The sequence below is a fragment of the Grampus griseus genome (genome assembly GCF_964374135.1).
Source record: "Grampus griseus genome assembly, chromosome: 2".
Classification (NCBI taxonomy): domain Eukaryota; kingdom Metazoa; phylum Chordata; class Mammalia; order Artiodactyla; family Delphinidae; genus Grampus; species Grampus griseus.
The window spans coordinates 163,163,366-163,184,480 of record NC_139018.1 but is presented as its reverse complement, the minus strand read 5'-3'; the positions used below and the strand labels follow the sequence as shown (position 1 = coordinate 163,184,480).

The window sequence follows — 21,115 nt, the reverse complement described above, 5'->3', positions numbered from 1 at the left end:
ATGCACAGAAACAAAGACCCAGTGCAGCCAAAATTAATTAATTAATTTTTTAAGAAAAAGATTAATCTTAGACTCACAGAAAAAATATAAAGTATGCACATTAAAATATTAAGGGCAATCACTAAAAGAAAAGAAATGGAACATATAACCTCCAAATCAGACCAGATTTTTTAAAAGAAGAATAAAGAATAATCACTCCAACTGAAGAAAATAAAGAGGAAAAAAAATAAGCATGGTAAATAGATAACACAAAAATAGATAACACAAAATAGATAACACAAAATAAAAATTTAAGAAGCCCAAATGTATCAGTCATTACTATAAATGTAAACAAATAATCTGTAGACCATGTTAATACAGATTCTTAGACTACATTTTTTTAAAAAACCAAGCTTCACTATATTTACAAGGATGTTCACTGCAGCACTATTTGTGGTTATGAAAAACTGGAAACCTAAATGACAATCAATAAAGGAATTAAATAAATTACAGTACATTCTGTGACAGAATACTAAAAAGCAGATAAAAAGAACGAACTAGATCAATATATATCAGTGTAGTGATGTCACAAGTAGCTATGTCACAAATCACAGAACACATATAGAATTTACCATTCCTGTAAAATAATACACTAGTTGGTGGTGTGTATGGATATATACGTGTAATAAGAAGGAGTAAAACATAGATGGTGGTATATATATACAACGGACTATTACTCAGTCTTAAAAACAAGGAAATTCTGCCATCTGTGACAACATAGATGGACCCTGAAGGCATTATGCTAAATGAAACAAGTCAGACAGAAAAAACAAATACTATATGATCTCACTTATACATGGAACCTAAAAAAACCAAACTCAGAAACAGAGAACAGATTGGTGGTTGCCAGATGCAGTGGGTAGTGGGTTGGGGGAAATGGGTGAACGTGGTCAAAAGGCACAAACTTCCGGTTATAAGATAAGGGAGCTCTGGGGATGTAATGTACAGCATGGTGACTGTAGTTAACAACACTGTATTGTGTATTTGAAAGCTGCTAAGAATAAATCTTAAAAGTTCTCATCAAAAGAAAAAACAATTTGCAACTAGGTGAGGTGATGGATGTTAACTAAACCCTCTGTGGTAATCATTTTGCAATACATACGTATATCAAATCATTACGTTGTACACCTTAAACATTCTGGTGTTACATATCAATTATAGCTCAATAAAACTGGCAAGAAAAACATATAGAGAGACTGGCCCCACAGACATTAAAAGGGTAATGGCTGACCCAGACTGGGGAGAATACAAATAGTACTTCAACTTAATTTTTTAATTTATTGTTCTTTTTAAGCAGAAGGGAAGATTTGAAGCAAATATGAAGAATGGACATTTGTTCATTCTGGGTAGGGAACACACAGATGGTCATTTTATGTTTTATACTGCTCAGAACTACTCGTGATAATCAAATGCATATTAATATAATTTTAATTTGTAGAATTAAATCTAAATATACTTACTGTGATTAAGTGTATTTCATATGGTTTTACAGATTTATAGTAATTTATTTGCATTATGTATCTCAGTAAGAAAAAAATTTAAAAATAAAATAGTGCATCCCTAGATCAATCCCTAAAGCCCTGGTTTTGAGTCCATCCAGTGGTTCCTCCCGAACAATGTAAAAAGCCAGGAAGAACTGAAATAAAGAGAGGCAGAGCAATAGAAGAAAGTTACAGCTCACCTCCTGGAGGAAAGGAATCATCTTTCATTTAGAGCAAGAAGAGCAAGACCTAAACAATGCAAATACTTAATGAGCTTTTGGCCATTTTATTTATTACACAATGCACTGTCAACACATTTTCCAAGCAGAATAATTAAATATCTAAAATATCCTCTCTCGGGCTTCCCTGGTAGCGCAGTGGTTGAGAGTCCGCCTGCCAATGCAGAGGACAAGGGTTCGCGCCCCGGTCCGGGAATATCCCACATGCCGCGGAGCGGCTAGGCCCATGAGCCATGGCCGCTGAGTCTGCGCATCTGGAGCCTGTGATCCGCAGCGGGAGAGGCCGCAACAGTGAGAGGCCCACGTACCGCAAAAATAAATAAATTAATTAATTAAATAAAATATCCTCTCTCTGTATCTCATTAAAATTGTATAAGTAGGTAAAATTTCTAATAAATCTCTTCAGCCTGTGGTAGTTACGAACAGATACACAGTAAACACAAAAACAGTCATCAGAATTTCCCTGGTATCACAGTGGTTAAGAATCCACCTGCCAATGCAGGAGACATGGGTTTGATCCCTAATCCAGGAAGATCCCACATGCCGTGGAGCAACTACGCCCATGTGCCACAACTACTGAAGCCTGCGTGCCTAGAGCCCGTGCTCTGTAACAAGAGAATCCACTGCAATGAGACGCCCACGTGACGCAATGAAGAGTAGCCCCCCCCGCAACTAGAGAAAGCCCATGCGCATCAATGAAGACCCATCACAGCCAAAAATAAATAAAATAAATTTACTTTTTAAAAATGTTAATTTAAAAAAAAAGAACACATACACATTAAATACAAAAACAGTCATCAGAACTTCCCTGGTGGCACAGTGGTTAAGAATCCACCTGCCAATGCAGGGGACATGGGTTTGATCCCTGACCCAGGAAGATCCCACATGCCACGGAACAACTAAGCCCATGCGCCACAACTACTGAGTCGGCGCTCTAGAGCCAGCAAGCCACAACTACAGAGCCCGCGCACCACAACTACTGAAGCCTGCGCGCCTAGAATCCACGCTCCCCAACAAGAGAAGCCACCACAATAAGAAGCCTGCGCACAGCAACAAAGAGTATGAAGCCTGCAACTAGAGAAAACCGCACTAGAGAAAACCCACGCACAGCAACAAAGACCCAATGCAGCCAAAAATAAATAAATAAATTTATTAAAGAAAAAAAAAAAAAACAGTCATCAATGAGTGTTTTAACCTCTAACCTTGGGACTGACCTGGTGGTGCAGTGGTTAAGAATCCGTCAGCCAATGCAGGGGACGAGGGTTCGAGCCCTGGTCCAGGAAGATCCCACATGCCGCAGAGCAACTAATCCTGTGCACCACAACTACTGAGCCTGTGCTCTAGAGCCCACGAGCCACAACTACTGCAGCCCGCATGCCTAGAGCCCGTGCTCCGCAACAAGAGAAGCCACCGCAATGAGAAGCCTGCAGACCACAAGGAAGAGCAGCCCCCGCTCACCGCAACTAGGGGAAAGCCCACGCTCAGCAACAAAGACCCAATGCAGACAAAAATAAATAATTTTTAAAAACAAAACCTCTAAACACTGTGACAGCAGTTAGTAAACAATGAAGTCTAATGAAAATATTTCAATAAAAATTCTTGGGCTTCCCTGGTGGCACAGTGGTTGGGAATCCACCTTCCAATGCAGGGGACACGGGTTCGATCCCTGGTCCGGGAAGATCCCACATGCCGTGCAGCAACTAAACCCGTGTGCCACAACTACTAAGCCTGTGCTCTAGAGCCCACGCGCCACAACTACTGAAGCCTGTGCACCCTAGAGCCCGTGCTCCACAACAAGAGAAGCCACCCAATGAGAAGCCTTTGCAGCACAACGAACAGTAGCCCCCACTTGCTGCAACTAGAGAAAGCCTGCGCACAGGAACCAAGACCCAACGCAGCCAAAAATAAATTAATTTTAAAAAAAAATTCTTATTCACTTGAGGTGAATAAAGCAATTCGAGTGTTTTTTCCGAACAATGAATGCCTAACAAAGAGCTTCCCTTAAAAACCAACCAAACTTTCCCTCAATTCCCCATCTATTTTTATTTTCCTCTTTCCTTATTTTCAACATTCAATCTAACCCTGCAATCCTTACTCTTTTCGATGCCCTATCATGAGGGTTCTGCCCAAACCAGAGAACTACAATTGCTGTCTCAAGTACTTATCTTAGTCCTTCAGCATCCTTGGCAGCAATGTCACTATCAAAAACTCTTTCTTAAAAAAAATAATTGTGGACCTCCCTGGTGGCGCAGCAGCTAAGAATCCACCTGCCAATGCAGGCAACACAGGTTCGAGCCCTGGTCCGGGAAGATCCCACGTGCCACGGAGTAACTAAGCCCGTGTACAACTACTGAGCCTGCGCTCTACAGCCTGCGCGCCATGACTACTGAAGCCCGCGCACCTGGAGCCTGTGCTCCGCAACAAGAAAAGCCACCAGAATGAGAAGTCCCCGCACCACAACAAAGAGTAGCCCCTGCTCGCCACAACTAGAGAAAGCCCGTGCGCAGCAACGAAGACTCAACACAGTCAAAAATAAATTAATTTAAAAAACAAATTAAAAATAAAATGGGGGTCTTCCCTGGTGTCACAGTGGTTGAGAGGCCGCCTGCCGATGCGGGGGACGCGGGTTCGTGCCCCGGTCCAGGAAGATCCCACATGCCACGGAGCGGCTGGGCCCGTGAGCCATGGCTGCTGAGCCTGCGCGTCCGGAGCCTGTGCTCCGCAACGGGAAAGGCCACAACAGTGAGAGGCCCATGTACCGCAAAAAAAATAAAAATAAAAATAAAATAAAAAATAAAATGGGTATACAATGTTAATATTAAAAAAAAAAAAAAAAAAAACTGTCTTTGTTGCTACTGGACCCTGCAGGTTCTCCTTTCCTGACAGTTCATTATCCATCCTTGGAAACTCATTCTTACTCTCCCAAATGTGAACATTCACCGTAGTTCTGTCTTCACTCTTCTTTTCTCTAACAAAAAATGTCACTTGTTTCCCAATCTTCCTTCTATGCAGCTCCAACTCTAACTTGTCCTCATTACTTTAACCCTAAATTTCCAATGAAAAATCCTAGCGGCATCAAAACCAACATGCCCAAAACAACTTTCCTTACTCTTCAAATTTGCTCTCCTTCCTTTGCTACTGTTAATGGTATCACCATTCCAGAGTGCTCAACCTTGACATCTCAGAATCATCTCTGATTATTCCCTTTCCTTCACCCCACATCCATTTGTCATTTCCTCCTTCAAAATGCTCCCTCTTTCTTTCTACTCCCTCCCTTTCTACTCTCACATTTTTATAGTAACAGCATCCTAAGACTTTCAGTTTCTAACCTCCCCTTTCAAAGCCATTCTATATACAACCAAACTTCTTGTCTAAAAATACTTTATTTGTTCTGGATTTTTACTCCTCAGTATCTGTCAAGGTACCACCAGTTCATAATTCCCCCTCTTCTGAAAAGTGAGCTATCCCAAACCCACAGAGATCTCCCTGTGTCTGAGCAACTCAACCCTATTGTCTAACCATGGCTAGCTAACTGGTCCAGAACTAGACAAGCCAAGACAGTTTTTTTTTCCCCCAAGAGGAACATGAGATTCACACTGCGATTTAGCCTCTTGAGACAGGAGACAGAAAATATTAAGAGCTGAAGTATGGCCATCTTTCACCACAGGAGGCAATATACAACACCTTGGTTGAGAGCTTCATCACAGCCCAGACTCCAACTAGATACGTATTTCTCTTAAAAGTACGATATCTTGGGCTTCCCCTGGTGGCGCAGCGGTTGGGAGTCCGCCTGCCGATGCAGGGGACATGGGTTCGTGCCCCGGTCCGGGAAGATCCCACATGCCGCGGAGCGGCTGGGCCTGTGAGCCATGGCCGCTGAGCCTGCACGTCTGGAGCCTGTGCTCCGCGACGGGAGAGGCCACAACAGTGAGAGGCCCGCGTACCGCAAAAAAAAAAAAAAAAAAGTACGATATCTTTATCTATGAAATGAAAGTAACAGAATATCTACCTCATATATTTGATAGGTAAAGAAAATAATTGGTATAGAACATTCAGCACAGTATCTGACAAATGGTAAACAATCAAAAAAGTTAACTATTGATTTTTGGAGTAAGTAGCAGAGAAAATCTGCAGAAAAGAATGAAGCAGACACACAGAGAAAAGCAGAAATAATATTAAAACTAATTCCATTCCCGTTCTAATTCATGGGTACATTTTCAGGTTAGGTTTCTTGGCTACTATATCCTTATAACAAAATGCCCTTTCTTTGCTTATTTAAGCTTGGAATGAGTTTTTGTTTTTTACAAACAATCCTACCTTGTATAATTGTACACTACAGGAATTTAGAAGACTCTGTGCCTCTTCTTTCATTAACGACCCCCACCATCCTACCAAATAAAGCTAAAATAAAATGGGTCCTCCAATATACCTTTATATACCTTTTAAGATAAATACTTTATTCACCTAAATATCCTGACCATGACCTCAGAGAGGAAAAAGAAATAGAAACAGGCAACAAGTGGCATTTGAGGCAAATAATGCTGCCATTTTACCACTCCCCATTCAACTCTTCATCCTCCCTCTCTTGATACCCACTTTCCTATTTTCTAATCTTTCTCTGGCCATGTATCTATTGTGACATCCCCTGGAAGAGCCTCACCTTACTGTCAGTGTTTACTAACAAATTAAAGCATGACTTCCTTTGCTTGGTGACCCATCAACCCCAAACCATAACATGCTACAAAGAGGAAAAAAGACAGAGTAAACCTATACATACTTTAAGTCCTAAAATTTTCATTATTAATTTCATCCTCCACTTGCCAGTTCCCATTTCTGTAACACTAGAATAGCTGAAACTCTGGTACAGTGCATTCCCACACACAAAGAAAACACATCAACAGAATATTGCTCTGAGTTTCACAATCCTATATAAGCTACTCAGCCATTATTTCTGATCAAAAATTGCCCAAACAAAAATAAAAGCTTCTGTTCATACTATCCATGTAGGTAAAGAAGTTGAAATATTTGTTTTCTACCTTCTGTCACATACTCTAGTCAACAACAAAAGGAAGAAACTATCACACTGCAAATGGTAATACTTTCATGTGATTAATGAAGATTAAATCTTTTTCTCCCTCATATTTCCAGAAGTTCAACTGGAAAAATGATTTTGGCCACAAAGAATAAACATTCCTCCCTCATTCTTACAGAAGGTTTACAGAAGTGTTCAGAAAGAAGGTTAGCCAGCCAAGTCAAAAAAAGGAAGATTTTTATGTTGCTTTGCCAAAGGGACTGAATGTCTGAAAATACTGAGCAAAGTTAAACTTTACCTGTACAGATATAGTAAAAAGAAATATGAATCATTAAACACTTTTTTTTAACTCAGTAAACAGAACCTAGCAAAATTATCTCAATATAACTTATGTCCTACTGCCATTATATTCCAACTATGATTAGCCAATTTAACCCTCAAACCAGTAGGCACGGCTAAGAAAGCCCAAATACAACTTTATATTTTACCTGTTCTAAATATCCATCAGTATATACTTATGTGATTCAATTTGTTTTTCAGATCTTATAAAACCAGTTTAAAACTGTAAGTCAATACTTGGCCCAAATTCAATATTTGAACAAAAGACTGAAAACCCTTCAAACTGAAACATGAGTGTGTAGCATCCTAAGCTACTCACTGAAGTATTTTAATGTTTTTGATAAACAGTCCTTACCACTCTGGCTGCTCTCTCCTGAGATTCACATTTCCTGCAAAACCATGGTCCAGTGGGTACTTGAACAATGCCATAGCAAGCTGTTGGGAAATAAATGTTTTAAAGTAAGTTAAGATTTGAATAATTATGTAAAATCAAATACCCTTTCAAAGCCCTATTAAAGTAATTACCTCTGAAACTATTCACATAAACCACCTGCTTTGTAAAGAACTTAAACATGATATATTTATGTTTATAATTTATCACCTAGTTAAAATTGTGACATTTTAACTAAATACTAGAAAAATAATCTTTTTCTATTCTATTTCAATTAAAAAGTATAAACACAAATTTTATTCTTATAACAGAAAAAATATTAGATAAAATTTAACATTTTTCTTTACATAGAATAACTCAAATTAATTAATTCATTCCTATATCCTGAAATTTAAATAGCAAGCATTTTAGATACATGAAAGTGAAAATTATTTCCAAATCACCTTTCAAAACAAACAAGACATTGCAGGAAAGAAAATGAAATGTAATGTTAAAAGTAAAATGCTTCTATTTAAATGAAATGTGCAGAATAGACATTTGTCTATCTGTCTATAGAGACAGAAGGTACATTACTGGTTGTCTAGGACTGGGGGAGTTAGGAAGAAATGGGGAATAACTGTTAACAGGTTCAAGGTTTCTTATTAGGGTGATGAAAATGTTCTAAAATTGACTGTAGTAACAAATCCAAAACTGTGAATATACTAAAAACCAGTGAATTGTACACTTTAAGTGGGTTAATTGTATGGTATGTGAGTTACATCTCAATAAACCCGTCAGAAAAAAAAAGTAAACTACACGTTTATTTCTAACATATAATGTTCCAACAAGTGATCTGTATATCACACATCCAAATCACAGTCTAGTTGCGTACAAAACTGTTTTTATATTAACATTTACCTAACTCAAAACTTAACATTTTCCAAAAACCTTAAAACACTAATATCCAACTGACATTCTCTTGAATGAGCTTGCTCAGAGGTAACTTGAAAATATATCAAATATTGGAAAGCACTTAAAGAATATAAAATCAGCACAAATTTTTAAAACTCCAAAAGCTAAACTTCTAATCCCTTTTAAAATGTATCGGAGTAAAAATATTCTATCAGCCAAGAAATACAGCATCACAGCCCAAAAACTTATATTTTAATTCAGAAATACTTCTAAAAAAGAAATTTTAACACTTAAATGAACACCTTCTAAATTGGGAGATGAGACTACTTAGCATCATTTATCATCCAATTCATAAGAAATACCTCTCTACAAGTGCCAATGAACACTATAACGGAAATACACTATACCAGTTCTGAGACCTTACAATCAGTACCTAGTTTTAATACACATGGTTTTCACTCCTTAGAAGAGTAAGGTGTGCAACTCCGCCCTTCTTTAAAAGAACTGGGGATACATGCATGCTCAGGTTCGGTTACTCACTATCTCCTAAGTCCCCCTTCCCAGTTCTGAGGTTCCGTTCTATAAAGAATACAGTTTAGTCCCTTACGCTCAGGCTTTCTCTCGTTTAGTAGCGCCCAATACACTACTGAATCTCTGCCTCACTCAACGCCAGATTTAGAAACGGGAAGGGGGGCCGGGTTGGTGCACAACAAGGGGAGTACAAGAGCCACCAAAAAAAGTGACCTGTTTTTCGGCCCCCAAATTTTCAGCCTCAATTCCTTACCACGTGAAATGGAAAAAGTCAGAACCTTCAAACGGCCAGAAAACTACCTTAACTAGTGTCCTCGGCTTTTCTGTATATCCCCAAAACTCACCCAATGGAAACACCCAGACACAAACTAAGATGCTCCCCGAGTCACTGGCGGCGCCACCACCTCCTCTTCTGTCCAGTCACTGAAGCTGAGGAAGGGGCCCGATGAGGCCACTCAACAGCCTCATCCACCACCCCGAGCAGCTCAGCCCAGCCGCGCCCGCGGCGGCGCGACTGCGGCGACGGCCTTCCGCCTCTTCTCCGCGGGAAGCTCCAGTCCGCAGGAGCGGCAGCAAGGTCTCGGCCAGAAAGCTTGGGGTGCGGCAGCCGGCGCCCTCCCCCCCCCAAATCTAAAGCGGCAGGGCAGACCCCCGAGCTCCGGCTCCGCCCCGGCGCCGCGCGCCGCGCTCCCGAGCCCGACTCCATGGTACAGGAAGTCTCCAGACACTGCGGCAGACGGCGCGGCGGGAGGGGGAGGGGGCTCCCCACTACCCAACCCGAACCCACAGCCGCGGGGCCACGGCCGAGGGGCGCGCGCCCGGGCCCCGACACCCCCTCGCCGCCGACCGCCGCCTCCGAGAGTCCGCAGACCCGCGGCTCCGGGCGCAGGCGGCGGCCGAATGACACTTGAGAGTGAACGCAGCATCACATGACAGTCCAGGCCACACACACTTTCTCCCACATGCGCAGCCCACACCCCTTCCGCCCCGCCGCCGACCCTCCGAGTCAATCCCCGGCCGCAGAACGGGGCGGGGGCGGGGGCGGGGGCGGGGCGGGGGGAGGGGCGGGAGGGGAACTGGCAGTTGCTGCCAAGGTGGGGGAAGTGGTGACGGTTGGGAGAGGCCGGGTTCGGCCCGGAGGGCGGTTGGGTGTTTACCTTGATGCACCGCGACGCTGCAGCCGTGCCCGTCGCAATAAACCAGCGGGTTCTCGGCCCAGCCTCTCTCGTCTGAGCAAACGCAACAGCCTCCAATCATCTCCTTCATACTATGGGAGACCTCGTCCTCCAGTGACACGGGCCGGTCGCTAGAGACCATCTAAGAGGGAGTTGGGGGGGACCATTAAAAAACACATGCAAGCCAATGAGTGCTTCCCCCCGCCCAGTCCCCCGCGCCCCCGCTCCCTTCCCGGCGCCCCGGCCCCCGCCCGCCGCTCGGCCGCTCGCTCACTCGGGCTTTGCCGCTCAGTCACTCACGTTCCGCACAGGAGTCAGGAGCCATGTCCTTGCTGACTCCCCCCACCTCCCCTCCACCGCCTCCTCCTCCTCGTCTTCTTCCCTCCCCACCTCCACCCGGCGGCTAACGCTGGAGCCCGGAGAGGGCACACATAATCAAGTAGGCCTCCGCACAGGCGCACTGGGGGGGCTCCCGCTGGGCCAGGGGCAGCGAGGGAGGGGAAGGGGGTTGCGCTTCCTCCTCCGAGCGTCACTCGGCGTGCGCGCCCGCCCGGCGACCGGCGTGAGGGAAAAGGCCCGGGAGAGGCGAGGCCTGCGTGCGCGTCGCCGCGTCCGGCCCGCAGCCCGGGCCTGCCTCCCGGCCCCTTCCCCTCCCCCGCGCCGCTCGCAGCCGCCGAGGTGTGCTGAGGGGGAGGGGGCGAGGGGGGCCCGTGGCGCGCCGAGGCCGGAACAAGCCAACTGGAGGGCGCGGGGGCGCGCACGCGGGGGCGGGGACGTTGCGGCCGTCTTCTGCAGTGCCGGCCGCGCGGGCTGCGTGTGCACGTCGCGAAGAGGCCTCGGCGGGAGGGAGGGTGGGAAGGGAGGATTCCGAGGACCGGCAGGGAGGACGAGTTTTGTCTGAGTAGCTGGAGGGGACTCCCAGCGGGCATCTGAGACCCTACCTGCAGGCCTTTTCCTCAACAACTGGCCCGTGGGTAACAAGGGTTGGGCAAGTCGGCCAACTTCCATGAAGGGTGCAATGAAGCATGGCTTCCTGCAGTTGGCCGCGCGAACTTCACTGTAGTGCCGAAGCCTTTCCACCCATTAAGTTCACATCCTGGACTCTACCCAAAGTTCACCCAGTGGAAGTGCCACCAAGTCGGCTGCCCGTTTACACACCACACTGGGCCCAGTGACAACTGAAAGTGCATCACAGACAGGGTCAAAAGCCTAGGTTGGGTTGTATTCGAAGAGGGAACACCTATGCTACCCGCAACTTGCTGTGTAGGAGTACAAACGGTTGTTAATCAGGAATTAGCAATATAATGTGAGGATCAGGAAATCGCAGTTTGAGGGAACCCAAGTTCTAGTCAGGCACCAAATGATCTCTAACACCATGTGACAGTGGAGTCCTTTCAATTGAGGATTTCTCTGATCTGGCTCTGTACTCCAAATTTACTCTTGAAAATTTGTCAATTTTTTATTAAGGCCACTTAAGTGGCAGGAAGATGGGAGCTCACTCACATACAAATAGAAAATGGATCAGGCCTATCTGAATAATTAGCTGGATATTGAGCAGTTTTGAGCTGTGAAATCTTCCGCTGTTGCCCTACCCCCTATGTATCCTTTTTAGTCCAATATTGATTTTAGGCCAAAAAAGTTTAACATGAAATAGGAATATAGATAGATTGTTTAAATGACAAGCATAGTTACAAGGCGAATTCATGACTTTGATAAATACCTTACAGGTACAAAATGACTGTTTATCAGGAATTAGCAATATAATGTGGGGATCTGGGAAATGCAGTTATATAAAATGCTAAAAGATGAAGGAACCCAAGTTCTCCTAGTCAGTCACCAAAAGATAATGGTTTATGTTCTAAGAGCATTCCAAGTGTTCTCATAAAGAAAAAAAAAAATTGGTGGCATGGCTGCTTTTTCTATTGCAAATTAATTGCTAGAAATCTATTTAAGAATTATAATAGATATACTACAATGCAAGCATATATCAGCAAATATATTCAAACATTCTAAAAGCGAAGTGAGATGGCTACAGTAATGCAAATCTAGAAGTGTAAGATAGGGGAAAAATGTACACTAAAGAGACCAAAAAATGAGAATTTAGTTATATTAGTGCATTTTAAAAAGGTGACTACAAGATTACATACTTATAAAATGCAACTTCTTTTGGAGGGTATGGTAATAATAAATTTCCAAACATATAATAATGATGTTCTTAAAATACCACTAATATTTTTAAAACTAAAACCGTGTTCAAACAAATCTATATTGTTTTGTGTATCTCTACTGTATATCTTATCTTTACCCCTTTACAAGGGATACTAGTTCAACATCCAATTCCTGATCAGGTTCACACTCTTAATGAAGAGTAATTTTTAGTTAAAATTAATGTGAAATTTCCCTTGCTAAACACTGCAGTCGAACCTTAATGAAATAAATTATTTTAAAATACATTCATTTTATTTTTAATGCATTGGAGCTTAGTTTTTGTGATGGAATTAATTTATATGTAAAGAAAGATGGGTACTTTACCCTATCCTGTAACACTTAATAGAAGAAATGTAGGTAAACGCTTACTGTTTCCAAAACAAAACAAAAAAGTTCATCATTTGTAATACATTTTTGAAATTTAGAAAAATAGAGAAAATACACTATTTCTTAAGAACAGGCCTATATATAAATAATAGTATCTGAAGAAGAAATTTTATTAAAGATGTACATATAAATGTTGACAAAATATAAGTCAAATTATTTAAAACTGATATTTAACATATTAAATGTTATGAAAACTGTAAGAAAAAACATAATGAGCTAAATAGGTCATTCTAATTTTAACTCATGTACCAGATATAGAACTTTTTCTTATGTTATATATCAGAAGTATAATATTTAATATATTTCTAAAAAATATTAGGTGATAAGAATAACAGACATTACAAAATAGTTCAGAGATACAATTAATTATTCATACAGTAAATATTTATGGAACATTTACTGTGAGCCAGGGAACATTTACTAGATACAGGAAATACAGCAGTGAGCAAGTTATATTTGTCCTTTGTGCTATATGTATGTGTATGATTGGCTGATTATGCTAATTCTCATAACTCAGAATGGATACAACTTATAAAGTGCCAGAATCGTTAAAGTTCGAGCAAGTTTTTAACAACACATGGTAATGTTAAAAAAAAAAAAGTTCATGGGATTTATAGAATAACTTCATAGAAAAGTACAATTTCAATCTTAAAATAATGTTATCCTTTAAATCTGATTCCACATTCTCAAAATATTCTTTGAAAAAGTACACCTAGTACCTGTAGAATAAAACAAAAGCCTGTGGTCCCAGTATACTTCCTCACATAACAGCAGCTAACTCAGTAATGGCTCATCTGTTTCTCTGAACTAATCATCTGAGGCAAACCACAAAAAACTCAAGTAAAGTATTTTATGATGTAACCTCTAACCCTACTATAATGGGAAACTATATTTTCTTCCTGTATGGGTAATATATCTTCTTATAATTTTCTTTATTCCTCATCCTGGGCACCAAATTTTTGGATTTGCTTTTCCATAATCATTTACATTAGTAGATACTTACGAACGAAATATTTAAAACCAAACTTGGTTCCTAGGTTAATATTGCTTATATTTATCTCCTTTTTAAATTGAAGTTTTATTTGCCTTCTGCTATTTGCCTGTTATGTTTAGTCTATTATACCCATTGTTGAAGTATATTTCTTTAATGAGGTATAGAAATTGAGGTATATTTCTATAATGTTAAGACTAGATGCACTTTCCTTAACTCAGATTCTTAACTTCCATAAAGTGTTTAAAATTCTGTATTGGCTCTGATACCTAGGTTTTTAAACAAAAAGCAATTATCAGAATTCATTCATCTACTAAACCTCATCAGAAACTATAATTTTCTTTCTAAATAAATTAGTTGGAAAAAGCAATAAGGCAATTCCTTATGATCTGCACAAACTTTAAGATACGCCCTCTTCTAAAGGAATCTCTGAATAAAATTTTGTTTTGCTCATTTGGTATCCAAGGTTTCTTACCTTTTACATGAAAAGTTTATGAGCCATATGTTTATACTAGTATGATTAAAATATTGAGGTATTTGTGATACTAGTTTTGTTATTTATCTCACAATAAGTGAGTATTGTGTCTTTATAGGTACAAACCCATGCATGGCACCTATATCATGGAGCACTATCAGAAATTTCATTAAAAGGTATTCATTTCAATTATATTTTCAGTTGATATTCCGTTAATGGCTTTTGGAAAATTCCATTTAACGAAGCATATTAATCTTACTAGGTGATTTTTTTAAACTCACCATACCGCCTAGCAAGTGTCCTGCACGTAGTAGGCCCACAATAAATATTCATTTAATGTACAGTATTGGTGTTTAAAAGTTAATTGCTGTCTGAGCTTTATTCTTCAGAGTAAAGCAAGGCTTTATTTTGTATGTACACCTGAACTAAAATTTCTAAGTAATGATTAGGAAATTTTCAGATAAATTGGCTTTAAAGATTTTCAATAGTTGAAATTAATATAGGTGAAGAGTTTTTATTTACCGGGTAATTTAGAATTGTCTGTATTTAAATAGCCCTCAACTGTTAACCACCTCTCCATGTAAAAGTCATTTTCTTACAAAACAGACTCTAACTTAGAATCAATCATAATTAATATTATTGTTACATACACTTAATTGTTAAAAAGTTTAGTTAGGTAATTCTGAAATTTAAATTGTATGTAATTTAAATTTTAAAATCTTTTTAAGAATCAAGGCCTAATATTTACTTTAAAGGGTTTAGTTTGGTTAATCCTGTGTTTGGCTTCAGAGCCACGCCTTTTGCTATAAAATTGATATGCATTGGTTATATTTACATTTTTGGGTAAAACACCGTGTAATTACCAACAGAAAAATAATATCTAAAAGATGCCTTTAGATCCTCTAGGCGTTACACAAACCCCAAGAACATTTCAGAGCTGGGCTATTTTTTTCCATGATGCAATAATACTTAAAGGTGTTACACTTTAGACTTTTCAGAGTATCATCAATATAATGTAAGGGCAGGAGTGTAAGGTCCATGTTCCCATTTTTTTACTGACACTGAAGATTTGCATTTCTGTTATAATTAAAGTGTGATTAAAGTGACATATTTAAGTGTCTGTTTATAGGATACAATAAGGTTATCCAAGTGAAAAGATTCTGGACATGGAAAAGAGGAAAATCAGTTTTTGAAATGGAAGAGAACCTTGCAAGAAATGAAACATATCTTGGACTGAAAAAAAAGAAGAATCAGAAATTAAACTGAATTGCTAAATACTATTTGGACCAAAGAAGACTACTTTTTAAGATTTAAATGTTTTCCTCTCTGAAAGGGGCCACTGCTTACCAAATCCAGAAACAAGCCCTAGAATATGTTAATTAACTGCATTGTGTCCCAGAAAGAATGAGGTTGACAAATTCATTTTTTTATTCCTTCAATCAATAAACTGTTTGCCTAGTACATCTTAGATTTTTTAAATCTATAATGTGTATATTTACCTCTTGGAATTGTACAGTAACAGTGCCAAATACCACCATGGCCCCATAGGGTGCATCTTATGAAGCTTAACATTCCTGGCGAATTAAACACACAAGCCTCCGATCACTTTTTGTCAGTCTTTACTGTGGCGCGTAACAGCCAAACTGTAGGTAATTTTTATATGGTGGCAATTTACCCCAATTTAAAAAGCAATGATCTTTGATGCAAGCAGAAGTGGAAAATATAATGACAGAAAACTAAAGAAAGGTATTACAATGACTGACCTGGAACGCTTCTTGTCCCTCTCCATCCCCACCCCCATTCATGCCCTTTTTTTCCGCCCATTTGTTGTTTTTCTCACAAGTATATCATGACTTGCAACATATTTTTTTTTAATTTAAATAAAACCCCCAAATGCCTGAAACACTAAAAGATGTAAAAAGATTCACCTTCTGCAATCAACTACATAGCAGATAAACTTATAAAGCTATTCTAAACATCCAAAGACTTATAAATAAAAAATGTAAATTGAATCCAAGTAGTTGGGGAGGGGGACGATGGGAGGATGAGTGTGGGAGGAATGAACAGATTGAGAATATCTAATTTCAACACCAATTTTTTTTCCGTTCAAACCTTTCCATAGTTACACCTCAAATGATTTCTTATATAAGAATTTCTCCCTATATCTCGAAATAACTGAATGATTTCCGTGAGGAAATGCAAGTTTAGGAAGATCCGCAAAATGAAAGTGTTAAAATGCAAACCACTTCTATAGCATTTCAAATGCAAAATCACAACCACCACTACCTTTAACTGACTCTTAAGGGTTCTTTTCAAACAGAGGCTGTTTATGAACATCATCTGTTAACTTCTTTCTGGTAATTCAAAACTCTTGTCAAATGATGTTTTCAAGATGACGTGTAAATATAATATTCCACTAGAGATCAATTCTAATTGGTTTTTAAAAATCCACCTTGGGAAACCAGTGCTGTATAATACACAGACTAGTAATGGGCATTTTAGAAGGAATTTCCGCAAAGCCTATTATCAATCTAAGTCGAAATTACTGTCTTGCCCCAGTAAGGTTTGGGCAAAAGGACTGAAATTATTTCTCCATGAGTTTTCACGCAGGATGACTTTGGTCTTGTCTTCAAGATTCGCGAGCACTTGTTGGAAATCTTCATTTTTTAAAACTGTGATGCTTGCCAGAAATATTTTTTCCACATGCCTCACAAAGGAAAACAGGCAGAGTTTCGTAGGTTGCTTACAATTATTTCTTTCTAAAACGTGGTATAAAAGCTAATGACACGTTTTTCCCTTTTGAATTTCACTGTTATTTTGAAAATGCATTTCACGTTAAGAAACCAAGCCTGTTTTTGTTAGGGGTAGCTCAACCCAGCCTTTTAAAATTAGACTCCTTGTATACAACAAAGAGCTGAATAATAACAAATAGAGACAGCGAAACGTGCTTTTCCGAACTCCTTTGAATCCCGACATTCATTTTCGAATCCATACATTTAAAGAGATTTAAAATAGGATATGATGGGCTCTAACTTTCCAGATCCAGAAAAAAAAATCGCCCACATTTGTCTCCATCTACTTATCACTTTGCAAACATATCTATGCTGCTTTCCCTCTTCTTTTCGTGTGTGAGTCGCAGCCTTGCCCAGCTTCCTCCAATTTAGCGGCACGTTGTAAAGCCTCCTTCCTACGCGGTCTGGAGTTGGGAACCCCTCGCCGGCCGACACTGATCATAAAACTTGCCGCGCCGACCCGACCCGGCCCAAGCGTTGCAGTTCGGGGAGGTGGGGGTGGGGGCCGAGTCGGGCCGGGGGACCCCTCCCTCGGGAAGGACGCACTCGGCGAACTGCCGCACGAGGGCCGAACAATGGGGGCGTCCGGGCGAGCGGGACCCGGCTCCCGCTTCCTCGGCGGCGCCGGCCGCGCGCCCGGCCGCCCCCGCCCACCGCGGCCCTCCCCGCCCGCGGTTTCGCGCTCTCACTGCCGGCCTCAGCCTTCCTCCCGAGAGCTGCGGCCCGGCCCGCCGCTCGCCCCGCCGCCGCGCGCCTCCTTCCCGTCCCCGGGCTGTCCCTCCTTTCTCCGACTGAGACACCGAGGCGCTGCCTTCGGCTACTCCAGCTTTCGCTGCGGCCGCCTTCCCGCTATTTCCTTAATATATTTTCTAAATTTATCCTTTATTTTCGGAAGTGGTTGAGATGTCTCACTTCCACCTTAATTTCCATTTGCTATTTCCCTCAGGAAAAGATTCCCCCAGGAAATCCAAAACCTAGACGGAACTACAGCAAATCCCATAAAACCTTTAACTCTAAATACGTTTTTTTTTAATTTTAACGCATTTATGTCGTCTAACCTGGCAAAAGAACTCTCTTCTCTTTTTATTTCCTCCTTTAAATATTGTTATTTTAAACTCTCCATCAAGTGCATTTTGATGAGAGGGCAGAGAATGTGTCCGGCAGCACGCAGCAAATCAGAGGTTTTATCTTACGCCTCCTGGGATGGTAAAAAAGTGGAACGTGGACGAGTAAGCTTCTAGGGAAGAAAAGCAACACAATTCGCTGGAGACGAAGCCAGGCCAGGCGGGGGGAGGCGCAGCGGGGGCGTCGAGGGCCCTCGGGCTCCGGGCAGGGGAGCTAGTCTGGGAAAGAGAGAAGGTTTTAAATAGCGGGGGCCGGGAGGGCGGCGGGCCCGCGCATGACGGTACTTTATGAGAAAGGATGGCGCAGCGGATGAGATTACTTTGCTTTCTCATCCCCTAAGAAAAAACTAAAGTTGGAGGGAGGCGGAGAGAACAGCCATCCTTATTTCCTCCCCACGTTTCCGCAGAAGGACCGGGACTGCGGCGGGCAGGGAGAGGGAGCAGGACGAGGTGGACCAATAGCAGTCAACAGGTCCAGGCCGCCGCAGGGCAGCGGGGCCGGGCCTCCGGGCCCCCTCCTCTCAGATCCCCTCCCCCCTTCCCTTTCCCCTTCCCTCCCCTCCCCCGCAGGCCCGGCCCGGCAGGGGAGGCCGGCTCTGCACTCCCCGCCCCACCCGGTGAGACTGCGGCCGCCTAGGCCTGGGCTCTCGGGGTGGGGGTGGGGCGGGGGTTCCCTGCCGGAGAATCCTCCCCCGGGGCTGGCGGCGGGAGGGGGAGGGGATGGAAATCGGGGAATGGAGGATTAAGAAGGACTCGAGCTCGGCACGAGCGCGGCCCGCGCGAGGGATCCTGGGTAAAAAGTGGCCGCGCGGCACCGGGAGAGCGCGGAGAGGAGCCGGGGTCAGAGGTCAGGGCCCTGGAGCCCTGCGTGCAGATCCCCCCCACGTGAACGCAGCGAGCAGGAGGAACCTTTTTGTTTTCGACCGCGCCAGCATGCTCCCCTATTGACCGCGCTGCTTTTCCCGGCCCGCTGGAGCAGAGGAGCTCCATCCCGTATCTCCTAACCCCACCCACCCCCCCTTCCACCACCAACACACTACCCAACTCTACCCTTCCTCTCAACTCACTTCCCAGCCCCCCGTACCGGGCTTGCAATAACGCAGTAAATTTGCTTTAACAACAAGTGGGGGTGGTTGCATTTACTCCTCCCTCTCTTCTCTCCTCCCCCTTCTCTTGCTGCGGCTCTTGACACTACTACAAACCAGGACTATAAACATAAACATGTGTCACTGTAACTGGGCAGGTAATATACGGATTTGGGGGTGGGGTGGAGAGGGGCTTGGTCGCCGCTTGGGGGGCAGTAAAAAAATGTGTGTTTCACGTGCTCGTCGGCTGTGGGGGCTGCCCCCACACACCGATCCACTTATGTAATGCCGACTGCACTCGGTCACTTACTCATTCAGCCACACAGACCCACAAAGGCAGACTTGCCGATAACCACCATACCCAAAAGCAAACACATTTAAATACGACTCTCTCTCCTTTCCCAGCCACCGCTGCTGCCATTTCTTCTACCAGCAAACAGTAGTGTCAATTCTTGAATCCCCTTTCCTTTAGAAAAATTTTTTTCCACATAGCAATAGAGAACATTTTTCGAGCTAAACAGTATGCCGCTCTTTTTTCCCATAGACAGTAACCTACATATTTTGTGCGCAGAAATCATTTCAAAAAGCAAGTAAGGCCATTTAAGTGACTGAGTTTGAAATCTGTAAAGGTTCTTTCTTGGGCTTTCCCTTCCTGCATTTAGCAACTTCTGCTCTAAGTTGTTGCGACTGGAGCTGTGGAGATTAGCCACAGCGAGCCTTTATTATTATTATTTAGTCTATATTTACACTGCCGATCAACTTCTTTCTCTTTCTTAGTTCAGCAAGCCTAGCAACAACTGCTTACGGTAGAGTAAAGCGAATCCTCTCGCAAGCTTTCTGGCTTGAAACGGAGGGATATTCAGAAAATGTTCAGATGGAGAAGTGGTTCCCTTTGTTCTTTCATTGTTTCTCTACGAACTGGTGGATACAAGGACAAACACTTACCTTCTCTTCTTTTTGCTCCCAAAACCAGACGTTCCCATCAGCCTTAAAATACACAATCCACCTTGAAAGTAACTACGAATGTCGGGAGAGTTTGTATTCCATTCTTTTTCGTTCTCTGCCCTCTTTTAGCGTAGGATTAAGTTGCCGAGCACGTTGCTGCAAGCTGTAGCCCCCCGCCTTAGTGAATCGGTCACGTTTAGGACCCTCTAAGTCCATCCTAATTCTGCCAGTAGAACTGAGGGTATTGGAGCTCTAAACTTTCAAAAGGAAAGGGGCCCGCAAGTATCCAGAAAACTTATGTATCCCTTGAAATTTTTTACCAGTGTATTTTTGTACCACATCACCAAATAGAATTTGCCAAGAAATATTAGATATTTCTTCGAGGAAAGTGTGTGTGTGTGTAAGTTTCTTCTTAGCAATGTGCTGCTTAGACAGATGGAGTAACAAGGCAGGTTTGTATGGACATTTAACGGAACGAGTGGGTTTTCCATAACGTTTGTTATGCCATGTGTTTTTTCAAAACACTACTGGAACTGAGAAAGGAAGCAAAGAGAAATTTGAATTATAACGTTGCGGAATGACTTAAAGAGGGGCGCTTGCTTGAAATGAATTAGTGTAAAAATTGGCCTCAAAAGCAAAAAGTGAGATTTTTTAAGTTGAAAGACAATTTTAAATCTATGATTCCAAAATTTAGCAAGTGACTTTTCTGGTTAGCGTGTTATACATGTCAGTGTTTAGTGTCCAGCCTGGTGGGCATTCCTGCCCAAACCCTGTTTAAATCTGATTATGATGTGATTTGTTGAAGTCATGAATATGAAATGATCCTTGTGTATCCATAAATGTGAACTTGGGGTTTTTTGATCTCCCGCTTTTTTGTGTGCGCCCAGTAGCTGCAGCAGTGGAAGACAGTGATTGGCTCCAGTGCTCCTAGAAGGATTTGGGCTGAAGCCAGGGGAACAGAACCAGAGGATTCCCTTTCCAGAGACCATC

General features: G+C 42.3%; 1 protein-coding gene across 7 annotated transcripts in view; it reads right to left on the bottom strand.

Moving 5' to 3' along the window:
• Window positions 1-10,653, bottom strand: part of MLLT10 (MLLT10 histone lysine methyltransferase DOT1L cofactor) — a 249,253-nt gene extending 238,600 nt beyond the window's left edge. For 5 of the 7 annotated variants that reach the window (XM_082648933.1, XM_082648927.1, XM_082648930.1 and 2 more), the window contains exons 1-3: window positions 10,393-10,653; window positions 10,101-10,260; window positions 7,486-7,565 (exon numbers count right to left, since the gene is read on the bottom strand). In XM_082648933.1, coding sequence (XP_082505059.1) covers window positions 7,486-7,565; window positions 10,101-10,260 — 240 coding nt within the window. In that variant the 5' untranslated portion in view covers window positions 10,393-10,653. The remainder of the gene's footprint in view (window positions 1-7,485; window positions 7,566-10,100; window positions 10,261-10,392) is intronic. The other 2 variants (XM_082648929.1, XM_082648928.1) reach the window with 2 other exon arrangements.
• Window positions 10,654-21,115: the final 10,462 nt, after the last annotated feature.